Genomic DNA, 15,532 nt, shown 5'->3' on the forward strand with positions numbered 1-15,532 from the left:
GTTCAGTGTGGGACCTAGACATTTCAAAATAACATACTTCAGAACAGTAATCACAATATGCCATGAAACTGTGATATTTTTTATCCAAGGTTATCATACCATCACAATCTTATACCGGCCAATGCCTAAAATAACAGTACTGGCAGTTCATTACAAGCTTTTGTACCGTGAAATACAACACCATCCCAGACAGTAGTAAAATAAAGTCATTTTTACAAACTTTTTTACAAAAAAAAAGGTTAAATGTTGTTTGAAGAAACAAAATGCAATTCAAAAGTATAAATAAATAGGGAAAAATAAAAACATGAATCACCAAATACAGAAAACTGCAAATTTATGACCATTTATACAGGGCAGGCTCATTTTTCAAGTCACCTAGTGTTAAACAGATGAGTTTTACCAGTTTTTAGCCCATTCAGTCGATCTCTAAGTCAGGACTTTTAGCTTAGATAAATATTTATCATTGAATTATATAGACCTTCAGCATCTAAAATCCAAAAAGGTTTTGAGGATTTTCCTATTTAATGTAGATGTAGTTACATCATGTACTAAAACAAAGTGAAATTGAGAAGTTGCGATGTTCTAGGCTGATATGACTAGGAACTCTTATTCTGGCTTATGATCAAGGGACAATTTGCTGACGTACCATGGCTGCAGCAGGCGCAATGATATTGTTTGTTCATTTGTTTGCTTTATTTATAGAGCACATTTAAAAATGCTTTACAAAACAACAAGCATACAAAATCTATACTATGTATGTAGATATGTATATATATGTGTGTGTGTGTGTGTGTGTGTGTATATATATATATATATATATATATATATATATATATATATATATATATATATATATATATATATATATATATATATATATATATATATATATATATATACACACACACATACAAAGTATGTAAAACAAATGAAAATGAATTAATTCAAAATTCCTATCAAAAGACTTAAAAGCATTATTCCACAGACAAAGGGTTGTGACGAAAAAGCCCGGTCTTCTTTCGATTTTAACTGTGATTTGGTTTTCCGGCCTGATTGGCCTCAATGATGTGTGCCAGCAAAGAAGCTCACCAATGTAAGTAGGTGCCAGACCATTCAAACCTTTAAAAACAAATAACAGTAACTTATATTGAATCCTAATTGGACTGGGAGCCAGTGAAGGGATGATAAAACTGGTGAGATAACCAGAATTTTTTTTTTGTCCCAGTAAAAGTCTAGCAGATGCATTTTTAACCAGCTGAAGGCTTACACAGGGATCTTAAAAAGTATTAAAAGTTAATAAATCAATTATGAGAAAATGAAGGGTCTTAAAAGGTATTAAAAAGTCTTAATCACATTTTTACGAGGTCTTAATTTTTGTTCAAGTGTTGTGCAAAGTGTTTGACTCCAACAAAGCATAAATATAATTATTTTCCTCCTAATATTAACAACGGCGAGCTCGATCCAGGCATATAGTTTGGGCTGGGGCACATCCGACCAAGCTCTTCTATCCGGGTGATGTAACGTACAGTAATTTGCGATGCTCTCCACATGTAGCGAAACCATAGAGCGAAACAGATGGCAAAATGGGAAAATGTAAGTTTGTGTACTCCTGGTTGTAGACAGACTAGTTTAAACAGTGGCTGAAACCCGTCTCTGAAAACAACCGCATAATTTATTCTTTCAAGCTTTGCTTCTTCCGAGCTTATCTAAGTTCTGTTGCATGGTTGTGCTTCATTGATTTATTTAACTACAACTGTTTATTACCAACTGTTTATTAAGTTAAAGGTTTGATACTGATTAGAACTTGAAGTGGCAATGAGGTCTTAAAATATTCTGAAAAAGGTCTTTAAAAAGTCTTAAAAATGTATTCAAATTACCTTTAGGATTCCTGCATATACCCTGGTACAATTGAAGTGTGTGAAACTCCTAAATACAAAGAGTTGCAGTAGTCATATCTAAACATAATAAAAACGTTGATGATGATGACTCCTTAAAAGACAGAAAAGGCTTCAGTTTAGCAATGTTCCTTAATTATTAGAAAGCACTTTTGACGACAGAATTTATTTGCTTGTCAAATTTAACGAAATGTCAAAAATAACTCCAAGACTCGTTTGCTTTACTGTGGACCTTAGGCTTAAACGAACCTATTTGGTTAGTTGTAGATTCACACACTCAGAGGGCCAAATACTAGCACTTCAGTTTTTGATTCATTCAAGTGTAAAAAATTAAACCAATTGAAAACATTTCCTTGAATTCCAGCCCACAATCTTAAACGCTCAATCAAAATCTCTTGATATTATGCAGTGCTGTTTTCTAGTTACCAATTTGGGGGTTATTTTCAGGAGCTGCATTATACCATTGCTCCTACTGCAGCCATGGGAAAGCAGAAAAGTAACAGGTACACTGTAAAAAATGCAGGGTTCTACACAATTCATTCATTTTTTTCCAACACAAATCGATTAAGTTAACTTAAAAGTTTTAACAAATGTAAGTGGATTAAACAAAAAAGTTATCCCAATGACATCTCAAGAATTGTGTTGTTTCAGCTCCTTTTAAACAAGTAGTTTGAACAAGCAACAACATTTTCTTTTTTGCGTGTATCAGGAAAAAAAAGATAAGAAACACATTTAACAATATATAAATATCTAATGTATACAGTTCAAGTCAGAATTATTAGCCCCCTGTTTATTTTTCCCTTAATTTCTGTTTAACAATGAGATTTTTTTAACACTTTTCTTCACGTAATAGTTTTAATAAATCATCTCTAATAACTGATTTATTTTATCTTTGCCATGATGACAGTAAATAATATTTCACTAGATATTTTTCAGGACACTTCTACACAGCTTAAAGTGACATTTAAAGGCTTAACTAGGTTAATTAGGTTAACTAGGCAGGTTAGGGTAATTAGGCAAGTTATTTTATCAGGATGGTTTGTTTTGTAGACTATGAAAAAAATATAGCTTAAAGGGGCTAATAATTTTGACCTTAAAAGGGTGTTTAAAAAATTCAAAACTGCTTTTATTCTGAATAAAATAAAACAAATAAGACTTTCTCCATAAAAAAAATATATTATCAGACATACTGTGAACAGGGGGGCTAATAATTCTGACTTCAACTGTATACAAATAAAGAATAAGGACAAACTTCAGAATCTTTTTCAGCTTTTTTTATTCAAACTGAATTATGGAGTGGATTTTTTATGATTTTGAGATCTTCCTGTTTATGGAAGCATTATAATATGCAAGTATTATTAAAGGGCTAGACGTACTGTACCATGAAATATTTGATATTACAACACATCTCACAGACCCCTGCTTCACATAAGAAATATACTGGAAGTCCCACGTTTCCCATAGTAAAAACACATTTTGCTTTCGTCAAGTGTAGTTCCAGATCCAGGAAAATCATTTTAGGTGGATATTTTAATAATGTGCACAATCTTCCCTTTTTTTAGATTGTGCTTTCCACACTCTGGGATGTAAAGATTACAACAATTTTCAGGAACCAGTTAATCATCTTACCAGTTAATAATCTTCTTACTAATGGTAAAATATTGTAAGAAAAAAGTGCATATGCCAAAGTGTGAAAATGGCAACTCTGAGGTGTTTTTTTAGTATTTAGCAGATTTACACAATTGACATTTTCCTTGTCAGTGCATCAGTAACCAGTTCAGAATCCTTATGTTAATATTTACCAATGACACATCTGGATCACAACACAATTCAAGACAGTAGTGTGCAGGAAATCTACTATGTAACCATACCCGACACTTTCTTTAGACGTGATCTTACATTATTTATACTTTATTTCGCCACTGTATAAAAAAGAATCACCGCAGTGAGTGATGGTGTTGATGAAGTGCATGCACTCAAAGTGCAAATGTAAATACATATCAGATTTGTCAGATAGCCATCAGATTCCACCAATTCATCTCAAGAGATGGAGAGGAACAAGCTTCTGAACAAGCTTCTTCTTTTTATTCTTTTTTGGAAGAGCGGTTCTTTTCCCTTAAACAGGATACTTTCAGTTCTACACATGGCAGATGTTTGGTTGTAGAAAAGATGTCTGTACTGTACATTGCTTGAGGTTTCAGATGGTCCTCTCTTCTGGGGCCTCATGGAAAGCCGAAGTTGATTCGTCAAGGCTCTTGTCAGTGCTGTGGACTTTGGGTCCTGTGGCGATGGTGGAGGAGGCGTCTATGCTCTCATACGCCTCTGATGTCCATTGCTGAAATCAAAAAGTGGAGTTCTGTTTTTTACAGTTTAGCAATAACTTGATGCTTTGCCCATTAGACCCCATTCACACTAGTATTAAGATGCGTTTTAGTCAATCTGGCCATAAGTGGATGACAAAAATCTGGGTAAGTAGAATTCAGAGAATTTTTTCTATAAATATTAGAAATGTATTACAAAAATAAGACGTTAGCTTTAGGGTTAATGCTAGGGTTTACCTGTAACCGTTAAACACCAATTGGGTGGGGTTAAGATGGTGACTCCTTGACGCAATGGAGCCCAAAAATATAACTACTGTGTATTAACGTCATTGGTTCATCCATTTAATCTTGAGATCATTACTAGTCTACATTTTGCTACAGTAGCTATCGGAATATGTAAAATGTATATATGCAACTTATACAGGTATAAATGCAACATATACAAGTATATAGACTACCTGACAAAAGTCTTGTCGCCTATCCAAGTTTTAGGAACAGCAAATAATAACTTGACTTCTGGTTTCTCATTTGGTATCAGAAGTGGCTTATATGAAAGGCAAATGCGTCTAGATTAAGCTAATTTGAGCAAAATAAAATATGATCATGTCTTGATCTTTAATGATTTAATTAGAACAGTAAGGTCTAACTTTGCTTAGACAAAAGTCTTGTCAATTAACAGAAATAATGTACTGTATCGAATTTAATATCAAGGTGCAGTGGAAAAAGAATTAATATTGTGTTTGACTCCCATGAGCTTGGAGGACTGCAATACATCTCTGCGATGACTCAAATAACTTATTAAAAAAGTCATCTGGAATGGCAAAGAAAGCGTTCTTGCAGGACTCCCAGAGTTCATCAAGATTCTTTGGATTCATCTTCAATCCCTCCTCCATCTTACCCCAGACATGCTCAATAATGTTCATATATGGTGACTGGGCTGGCCAATTCTGTAGCACCATGGCCTTCTTTGCTTTCAGGAGCGCTATCCTGCTGAAGAATTTGCCCTCTCCTGTGGTTTTTAATGTAATGTGCAGCACAAATGTCTTGATAACTCAGGCGGTTGTTGTTGCCATCCACTCTGCAGATCGCACACACGCCCCATACTGAATGTACCATATCATGATTTTGCCATCAGCAAACTTGACAGATTTTGGTGAGAATTTTGGGGCCATGCAGGTTCCAATAGGTCTTCTGCAATATTTGTGTTGATTGGGACGCAACTCAACAGACTACCTTTTGCCACTTATTTAAATGATCAAAATCCAGTTATTATTTGTTGCACTTACAACTGTGATCGACGACAAGACTTTTGTCAGGCAGTGTATACTCAATATACAGGTGGGAATGGTTTCGGAGCTGACAGTGAACACAGCCTCATCTTTTGAAAGCAGAGAGCTTATTTTTTTTAAAGATTTTGATGTTTGTGTGACAAACACATACAGATGTAATAAATCTGAAATGTTTTTATTATGTTCACCTTAAATCAAGTTTGCTTTGTAAAAAAAATTAAAAATCACAAATACAAACATGTAAAAAGTACAAGAAAACTAAAGCTACGAGTTTCTGTATAATTTTTACACACTCATATGCAAATTAAGGTAATTTTGCACAAAATTACATTGAAAGACCATTCTCTCAAAGAAATAGAGCAATCAAGAGAGATGGGTAACCTATAAATAACATGTAAAATAAAGACAAATGTTCCTAGAGATGGGTTGCAGCTGGAAGGGCATCTGCTGCGTAAAACGTGCTGGATAAGTTGGCGATTCATTCCACTGTGGCGACCCCGGATTAATAAAAGGACTAAGCCGAAAAGAAAATTAATTATTAAAGACAAATTCATGTTTCTACCAGGTTCTCCACAAGATTGTGTCCTCAATTATTCAACCCCCACATTATAAACCTGATTGAGTTTCTTTTTTCTGTTGATCACAAATGAAGGCATTTTAAAAGCTATTGGAAACTGGTAACCTTGTGCTTTTTCTTCCTTTTATTGATGCTGGCTACAGGTTTTTATTGTAGCATTTATGAAAACAGAAAAAAGAACCATCTGAGAGTGAGTAGATGTACATTTTTGAGTGAAGCAGCACATGTTTTATACATAATCATTACCTGTGTTGTTCGGCTGGAGCGGCAGGATGGGCCCAGGGCGATGTTGACAGAGCTTGAGGACTGCGTATCACTAGTGTTTCCCCCATCTGCAGCAGAGAGGCCTGAGATGACCAGTCCACTAGAAAAGCTGCGCTTGCCAAACAGCAGGCTGAGTGTGGAACTGGAGGAAGACACCTGGCCGGAGCGATGAGGTCCTGCCGCTGACACCAGAGGCCCCGTGGTGGACAGACGAGGCACCTGCGAGAAGACAGAGGCGATGGAGGAGGTGTTGAAGGACAGTTGGCTGTTAGAGAGGCGCTGCACCAGACCGGGCCCTCCAGAGGCAGAGCCGTGCTGGCTGTCCAGGATGGGGCCCGATCGGCTGGTGACGGGGGGACGCTGGGCCTGGGGCTGCACTGAACGGCTACGATATTCACGATGAGCTGAAGAAGGGAAAATAAGTGAAAAAATTCAGTACTGGCAGAAGAATGTCCCCTTTTCTCATGGTAAGAAGTGTGTGTGTGTGTGTGTATATATTTAAGAAATATTCAACAGCTTGTTTTGCGATAAAGGATTTTAAATATGGAGCCAATGAACCCCCCACATGCAGCAGAGGGTGGTTGCCACTATGAATTTGACAATTATTATAATCCAATATTAGATTTGTTTTAAATAAACTAAATTAAATCTAGACTGGATACATATCACAAAATGAAGTCAAATTAAACAGATAGCAACAATTATTTGTATGTGAGGATAAACATTGAATTAATCAAATCAGATCCTCTAACAATCCTTCAATAGGGTATATGCCGAAGTATGCTAATAGGACTTTTAATTTGCCAGTAACCTAGGTTAAGCGTTTCTGGTGAACTGTATCCCATTGTAAAATCTGCATGTTTAAGGTCTGTTTTCTTTAAAAATCAGCGATCTCCACTGGCTGAGTGATATCCGATATAAAGTGGGTCTCAGATTGTACAAGAAGCACTGCATTAAATTACATTTCCCCCCGCCATGTCTTTATATTATGAGCATTTATTTTACCCCAGTATATTGAATGGAGCTTCTGTGCTAGCCTGCCGATTCTGACAGGCGCGTGCGAGTAAACGGCTTTTTGTCACGTTTTACGCTTGAGCACCTAAATGAATGCCAAAGGCTATTTAACTGATTGTATTTTAATTACATTACAACATCGATGCTGTAAAAGGAATCGTATAAAATGGAAAAAAAAACTCTCAATAACAGGTCACCGGAAGTTTATCAGAATGGGAACAACACTAGCTCGGCATATACCCTATATTCTGTTAATGCACATTTAAAGGGGTGGTCCAGAGTGCATTTTAATGCTTGGTTGTGTTTAGAAGATGCAAAACATTGTGTGCTCATGCTTCATTTGTAAAACTGGTTATTTTTTTTCATATATCTTACTTTGATTATACACAGCTACCCTGCTAACATGAAAATGACTGCCATATTTCCTAGTTCCTCCGAAAGAGCGCCCTCAAGAGGCTCTGATTAGTCAGCTAACATAATGTGCTGTGATTTGCGGATCGGCTCCACATCACCAAGAAAAGCGTCACGCAACTAATACCACGCGCTGTGCCTCTGCTGTGTAAATACTGTCAGTTAGAGTAGCTGTTAGCCGTGTAAGTTTGAGCCTGAATCAGACAGAAAATGAAAAGAACACAACTGAACCTCACGCCTGCTCTCTATAATCTGACCAGTGTCTTTCACATATATTCAGAATAAGCCATGTAATATGAAACGTTCTTATATCTTTTGTGAGTTCGTTCTTTGAGATGTAGAACGCACAGAAAGTGGCTGCATAGAGAGACACTGCAGCGCTGCTGAAGATTGTGGCTGTTTACAGGGGTTTCATGGATAAATCTAAATTTGTAGCTGTATTGTTAGCGGTACTAAAAAGCATTTCCTGTTGTTTACATCCTTGTTTACGTCCTTGCTACAGCATACCATTAAATCTAGAAACTGTACATGTTATAGATCAGTTTTAACAAATAAAAACACTCACAATCCACAGCTTCTTCTATTATGGTTGGAGCTGCTCCTTCTTTGACGAGTTCTTAGTCGAATCCAGCACTGAACTGGCAGAGATTCTGGAAGCTGTCCTTTGTCAAATGCTAGCTATATCTTTTTTATAATTATCTGGAGCATAACTGAAATTAAATTAAGCACGTCTCTCTTTGTGTCATGTCTTTTGGAAGCTCAAATACAGAAACAAAACAAGCTCTGTGGAAAACAGCACCTCTGGCCACACCCCTTCTCTGTGCATGGTGAATTCACATAACCTTGTGATCTCACCAGCCCAGATGTATTTTTTTGTAGTCCCCAAACTTCGTTCGCTGTAGGCTTTGCTAAGCTAACTCTTTAAAAGCCAATGTCTCCCTTTGCATTGGACCCTGAGCGTATTACATTCAGAGATGTTGTTTATGTTCACACATCTACATTACACATCAACTAAAGTTTAAAATATGATATCGTAGTGGACCACCCCTTTAAAGTCACACCATGAGCTTTTAAAGAACGTTTTGACTTGAAAAATACAAACTTCTACAAACTCTGTAGACTGATTGAGTGTGTTCTGACCTGCATGCTGTCTGGACTGTGAGCTTCGAGGTCGACCGTGATAGAGACTCAGGCTCTGGGACGTGGCAGAGTTATGATTCTGGCTCATTGAGGATCCAGCACAGTCCACATCCTCCATGTTCATGCCGCTGTTACAGCTGGTAAGATTATCTTTTCTCACCCTACAATGAGCAAGAGAGCCTTAAAAACACATCTTTTCAGAACACGAAACAATCCTCATCCTCAAATGAAAAATTATTTGCTCACCCTCAAGAAATAAAAGGAAGATATTTTGAAGAATGTTGGAAAACGGTACCCACTGACATCCACAGTAAAATAATATATATAGATTACGGAAGTCAATGGCCACATTTACAGCATTCTCAAATATATCTTGCTTTGTGTTCAACAGAAGAAAGAAACTCAGTCATGTTTGGAACAAGACGAGGATGAGTAAATGATGACAGAATTTTAACTATTCCTTATAATATTGCCTCATACAAACCGAAACCATCTGGAGAGCAGCCATGAGCGAATGCTGTCCAAACTGAACGGGCCGCCCCAGATGTTCCTGGTCTGCTTGTGGGAGCCCATATAGGAGGTGGTGAGCGGGGACACAAACATGGGGTAACCCAGCGGCTGGTCACAGGACGAGTTGATCATGTTTCGCAGAGCTTGCTTTGAGTTCTGGATGCTTCCCCTCTCAGGGTTGCGGTTTCGGAGGAAGACGAGCTCCTGCTGTTGACCGGCCCACAGCCCGCGGACACACTCCTTATTCAGCTGGACAGAAACAGACAATCGGCTACATTAATCTCTGTTTCATAAACATACAAATCTACAGTGCCTGACAAAAGTCTTGCCATCGATTCCAGCTGTAAGAGCAACAATTAACAACTTAATTTTTAGTTGCTCATTTGGAAAAGTGGCAGAAGGTAGATTTATCATCAAAAATACTGCAGAAGACCTATTGGAACCCACATGGACCCAAGGGTTTCACAGAAATCAGTCAAGTTTGGTGAAGGAAAAAATCATGGTTTGGAGTTACATTTAATATGGGGGTGTGCGAGAGATATGCAGAGTGGATGGCAACATCAACAGCCTGAGGTATCAAGACATTTGTGCTCCCCATTACATTACAAACCACAAGAGAGGGCAAATTCTTCAGCAGGATAGTGCTCCTTCTCATACTTCAGCCTCCACATCAAAGTTCCTTAAAGCAAAAAAGGTCAAGGTGCTCTTGGATTGGCCAGCCCAGTCACCAGACATGAACATTATTGAGCATGTCTGGTGCAAGATGAAGCAGGAGGCATTAAAGATGAATCCAAAGAATCTTTATAAACTCTTGAAGCCACTACTTTTACCAAATGATCAACTGGAAGTCAAGTTATTATTTGTTGTTCCTAAAACTTGGATAGGTGACAAGATTTTTGTCAGGTAGTGTATTCTAAGGTCTAATCATTAATCCTTATTAATTTATATCTGTTCCTCACAAAAATTCACTGAAATATTTTTATGCATACTATTTCATTTGTTTATATGTGTGTGAACCTTGTATTCCTCGCATTGTGGGGCCAAAATGTCCCCACAAGTATAGCAAAACCAGTCAATTTTAACTTTTTTTTGGTCCACATGAAAAAAAAACAGCTCATAAATTAGACAGAATTAAGTATTTTGAAAATATAAAAATGTGAGGGTTTGGTTTAGTGGTAGGGGTATAGAATATACAGTCTGTATTGTATGTACTGTAAAATCATGACGTTTATGTTAAGTGCCCATGAAGACAGCTGTATGAGCGTCTGTGCATATGTTTATAATATCAAGCAATAGCTTTCAATAGGTGTCTGAAGAGTGTATAATAATAAAATATAATATACATTTATTTATTTTCATACATACATTTATTTATTTTCATATTATCTTTATATTTATTTATAATTATAAATAATAATAAATTCAATATTTTTTTTACTTTTTAAAAAAGTATCAAAAATATTTACTGGCAATGCTGAAACAAGTATTTTGATATTTTTTAGAAGCACTGATAAAGGGTAGGAATTTTTTCTTCTGGTTTTTTTTTTTTCATTATATTTTACATTACAAAACCATTTTTAAACATTACTAAACTGCATCAGTTAATATGAGAAATATAGACTAAAAGGTATGATTGTATTATCAATCATCTCAAATGCTTTTATTCTTGCCCCATGATTACCCCTTAAATATTCATTTACATAATCAAGTTATTTACTTTAGTAGGAAGTAGAGGTGTAAAAAGCCAGATAATGTACTGCCAGCCAGTTGTTAAGCAAAAAAAACGAATCCCTTCAGTGTGAAACAAGCCTTATCTGCTTGACATCAAAACCCTGATTGCCCTGTCAGGGTTTATTCCATGATAAATACCAGCTGAATTTGCATTATCCTCTACACACACACACACACGCACACACACACACACACACACACACACACACACACACACACACACTGCTGTCTTGCCTTTATGACTTTGAAGCTGAGATGTCGTTTGTAGAGCATGATGATCTTATACTCGTCTGCTCCTTCATCCACCATGTGGCGGAGCGTGAGCAGTGTGTCTCTGCTGGACAGAACGGCTCGTCTCCATGCGGGGTCGCTCTCGTGACAGATCACCAGACTGCTCCTGTAGCTGCTGATGGCCTCGTGAAGCACAGCAGGCTCCTCCGTCTCCTCCAGACTCGTGAAGTGGTCCTGAACAAAGTTAACATTAAGACAATGTACAGTAAGTCAGTAGGGTTAAAACAATTGTTATCGTTCATATACTTCCCTGGTTGACTTATGACATTAAGAATTGCAATCAGTGTTATGAGATAATTATGTAAATTTGTAGCTAGTGATCCTTTTGTTAAATCTGCGCTAATTTGCCTACATTTCCAGCACCATAATCTGAACATTGGATGAAGTTGGGTTAAAAATTCTGGCTTCATTTATTTATTTATTTATTTATTTATTTATTTATTTATTTACTTATTTATGTATTTTAGAGTCAAGGATTTTTAAAGCGACTTGAGGATAATATTGCACACAGACAGAAAACAAAATCACATTTTTGTAAAACGTCCATAATCTGGGAAATTATGTATGAACATATCCCTCTGTAATCTTCAGAATAAAGATAAGAACAAAAATAATGCAATATGGTCCAAGTAAGTGCTACTAAAGTGGAGATTTTGTGGCTCAGTTTTGGAGAAAAACGGTCTTTAAAAATATGCTCTAATTGAAATGTACAGGCACAAATTGGTAAAGTACTGTAAAAAAAAAATAAACGTGTATTTTGTTTGTTTTCTTTGCATTACACTGAAAAAAAAACCAAAAACACGAGGTTCACAACACTGCGAAGCCTCAAATCTGAAAATTGACAAGTGAATGAAAAAAACTGGTGTTGCCTGTACATTGTTTTGCCTCACACCATATCCTATCTACACACTACATGGCGCTGCGACACACCAGCATTTTTTTCCATGTTAAACAGTCTTAAAAAATGTCCTAGCCATCCGTGATGGCGATGCACAAAAATGTATATATTAGAAACTGTTTCTATTTCTGCAACGTCGCAGCATAACAACATCATATATTACTGTGACAAAGAGGACCTCAGGTAAAGATTATGTGCTTTGTTCAGTGTTAAAGGGCACCTAGGTTAGCCCTTTTTTCAGATTTAATATAAGTGTTTTGCGCCTCCTGAATGTGTCTGTAAAGTTTCAGCTCAAAACTCCCATCAGATTTTTTATTATACCTTTTACAAGATTCAATTTTATACATTTCTGCACTAGGGGGCTGTTTTGTCGTACTGCACCTTTAAGGCTAGTCCTCCCCGCCCACCGTTTCTACGTGCCTTTCTGCGTGCCTTAATCTCCCTCGGCTGCCTCAGACAACAGACAGACTTACAGGAAGCAGATCTTACGAAACGTTTGTGAGAAATACTACAGTAAGAACTTTACCAACGAGTATTTGTTGTGCAGTTGCATCGATGAGTCAAACACAATGTCGTTACAAGGTTCACACGCGTGCACACCGCAGTAGACACACACACACACACACACACACAGACAGACAGAGCGTGTTTAGCTTTGCACTCTTTTTGCACGCAAATGTGACAGGATACAGGTTAATATCCACTGCTGTATGGATATCTGTTATGTAAATGTACAAAATAAACCTGATTTAACGTCCACAAATCGAGACTGAAGCATCTTCCTCTATAATTGTTCTGAGACATGGCTGTGCTGATGAAGTAAAGCTGAAGTAAATCGCTGTACTTTATTACACACATGCTCTGTTTTAAAACATTTTAAACTTGTAAAACTCACTCTTGATCACATTTGATGATGATTGATGATCCTAGCAAACTGAACAGATCTTTTATTCCCGGTTGCTTTGTGCACGTCTGGTCTTGTTGATATGATTATACACGTGACTACTGGGACATGTTAATACGCGCAGCTGTCAATCAATTGGTGGGCGGGGGGACCGCACTCCTACGTCAAGTTGCGGTCGGTCTGAAAACCGCTCCAATTGGTCCACCGTTTTTATGTTGTTAAATTGAAAAAAAGGACTGGGTGTGTTTATATCACCCCAATATGATGGTCTATACACTATATCCACACATACGTCTGTCCAAACAGCTTGAAAAGTAGATTTTTCACCATAGGTGCCCTTTAAAAGCTCCTAATGATTAAATATAATTTTACGTGACATTTATTGCCATGCTACTGAAAGCAGCAGAAGATAGTTTAACTCAAACCTTGAAGATCAGATGTTTTGAAAATTTAATTCAGAACTGTGACTTGGTAGCCTATTGAAGTCCCCAAGAAATTAAAACTAACCATATGATTGTTAGCTTACATTGCTAGTTTTGTGATGAACAAAACTAGGTTTGCCCTTCTAATCTTTAATTGAAATCTGAAAATGCACTTCCTGTTTTTTTTAGTTAAATTGTCAGATTACGAATATATTAGAAATTGGGCGTGGCTAACATATTAAACCATGCTGATCCAACTGACAGTTTTGCCAACAACCAGAAATGGAGGAGGTGTTTGTTAGGTGGTAATAACTCTCCCCAAACCCTTTTCTCGAACATTCTAAATGAAATGCCTTCTTAACTACATCCATTCAGCTCGCAGTAGAAAAAAATCAAGCCACGCCCACTGTTTGTCATTCCGTTTCGCAAGGAACTACGTCACATTACAAACAAAAACAACATGAGCTTTCAGTTCATGGGGACTTTAATAATGTTAAAAGATTTAATATGTACCAATTAGATTAAAAGCCTTCACCGCTTCATTGGGTGTGCAGTGGCTGGTATTTAAATGTTTCTGTCATATCACGTCACTTTTGGTGCAGACAGACAAATTGCTTGTTGCTGGGATCTTGGCGCATGTTGTTAGGACATGGTGTTAAAGATACAAAATGGGCAGTGAATGTTAATTAATAATCTGACTTTGTAAACACCAGGTCAGTCATCTCACCTGGTGGAGCTTCAGACTCATTCTCACTGCCGGGGCCACAACCGTCTGCAGCAGGTCCATATCAGCAAAGACCCATTCATCCTTAGCAGCGATGCGGAAATCTCCTTTAAACAGTGTGTTGAAGCCATAGAGGAAGGACTCTAGACTGTAGAGGAGACCGGTAAAAAATACATTCCCTCTTTTATTTTAACTGGCATCAATCAATCTAGCTGTTTGTTTATTAAGCTGTGTTTATATGATTTAACTGTTGAGTCACGTTACTTATGGCTGATGTTGAATATTTTACCTGTTGGATCTGTTGTGTGCCGCTGTACTGAGGGATCTACGGCCAAGCACAGACAGAGCGAAACACAGAGTAACCAGAGGAGAATCTTCATCACTGTCCACTGGCTGAGGACAGAAAAAAACACAACTGTATCTGCGGGGGTTTTAAAATCTAATTTAAAGGGTCAGTTCACACAAAAATGAAACTTTGAAATGCTTTGAAACCCATTGATTTACATTTCAATAGCATATTAAGATGCTTTAACTTATTTTTAAATTAAATCTTTGAACTTTAAAACTTTAAATAAAAATATGTGGCATCATGCATTTAGTTTACAGTCTTTTTTGACTGCTTGACAACCAAAACAGTAATTGTGGACTACAGGAACGTGTTTGTGCTGAATAACGTCACCGACTATTGGCCTAACATGCATATTATAGCATAGTTGTTTCTATGGATCCATGTGATTTAGGAATCATTTTAAAATCATTGTCATCTGAATGCAAAACCTTTCAATTTCGAATACTTTTTGTTAAGTAAACTTACACACAGCTATGCGATAATTAAATAAATAAATAAATAAATAAATAAATAAATAAATTACATTATTATTCCTGTTTATGTGTCCCTTTATTTAAGACCTTTTGAAATGACAATTTCTTATACCATTTCATAATGTTACAATGATAGTTCACCCTAAAAATAAACTTTACTCTTCATTAACTCACCCTCAGAGGGTTTCAAACCTTTATGAGTTTCTTTTTTCTGTTCAACACAAAAAATATCTTTCAAAGAAACCGGTAGCCGTTGACATCCATAGTAGGAAAATAAAAGTACTATGGAAGTCAATGGCTAGCAAAAATATAAATAATA

The 15,532-nt window shown here is 36.8% G+C and overlaps 1 protein-coding gene across 1 annotated transcript in view; it reads right to left on the bottom strand.

Annotated features, from left to right (window-relative positions):
* Positions 1 to 3,154: 3,154 nt before the first annotated feature.
* Positions 3,155 to 15,532, bottom strand: part of pcnx2 (pecanex 2) — a 48,187-nt gene continuing 35,809 nt past the window's right edge. Inside the window, exons 28-34 of the mRNA XM_056471281.1 lie at positions 14,681 to 14,784; positions 14,395 to 14,539; positions 11,387 to 11,617; positions 9,396 to 9,670; positions 8,912 to 9,072; positions 6,329 to 6,750; positions 3,155 to 4,230 (exon numbers count right to left, since the gene is read on the bottom strand). Coding sequence (XP_056327256.1) covers positions 4,093 to 4,230; positions 6,329 to 6,750; positions 8,912 to 9,072; positions 9,396 to 9,670; positions 11,387 to 11,617; positions 14,395 to 14,539; positions 14,681 to 14,784 — 1,476 coding nt within the window. The 3' untranslated portion in view covers positions 3,155 to 4,092. The remainder of the gene's footprint in view (positions 4,231 to 6,328; positions 6,751 to 8,911; positions 9,073 to 9,395; positions 9,671 to 11,386; positions 11,618 to 14,394; positions 14,540 to 14,680; positions 14,785 to 15,532) is intronic.

This window comes from Danio aesculapii, chromosome 13 (assembly GCF_903798145.1).
Source record: "Danio aesculapii chromosome 13, fDanAes4.1, whole genome shotgun sequence".
Lineage (NCBI taxonomy): Eukaryota > Metazoa > Chordata > Actinopteri > Cypriniformes > Danionidae > Danio > Danio aesculapii.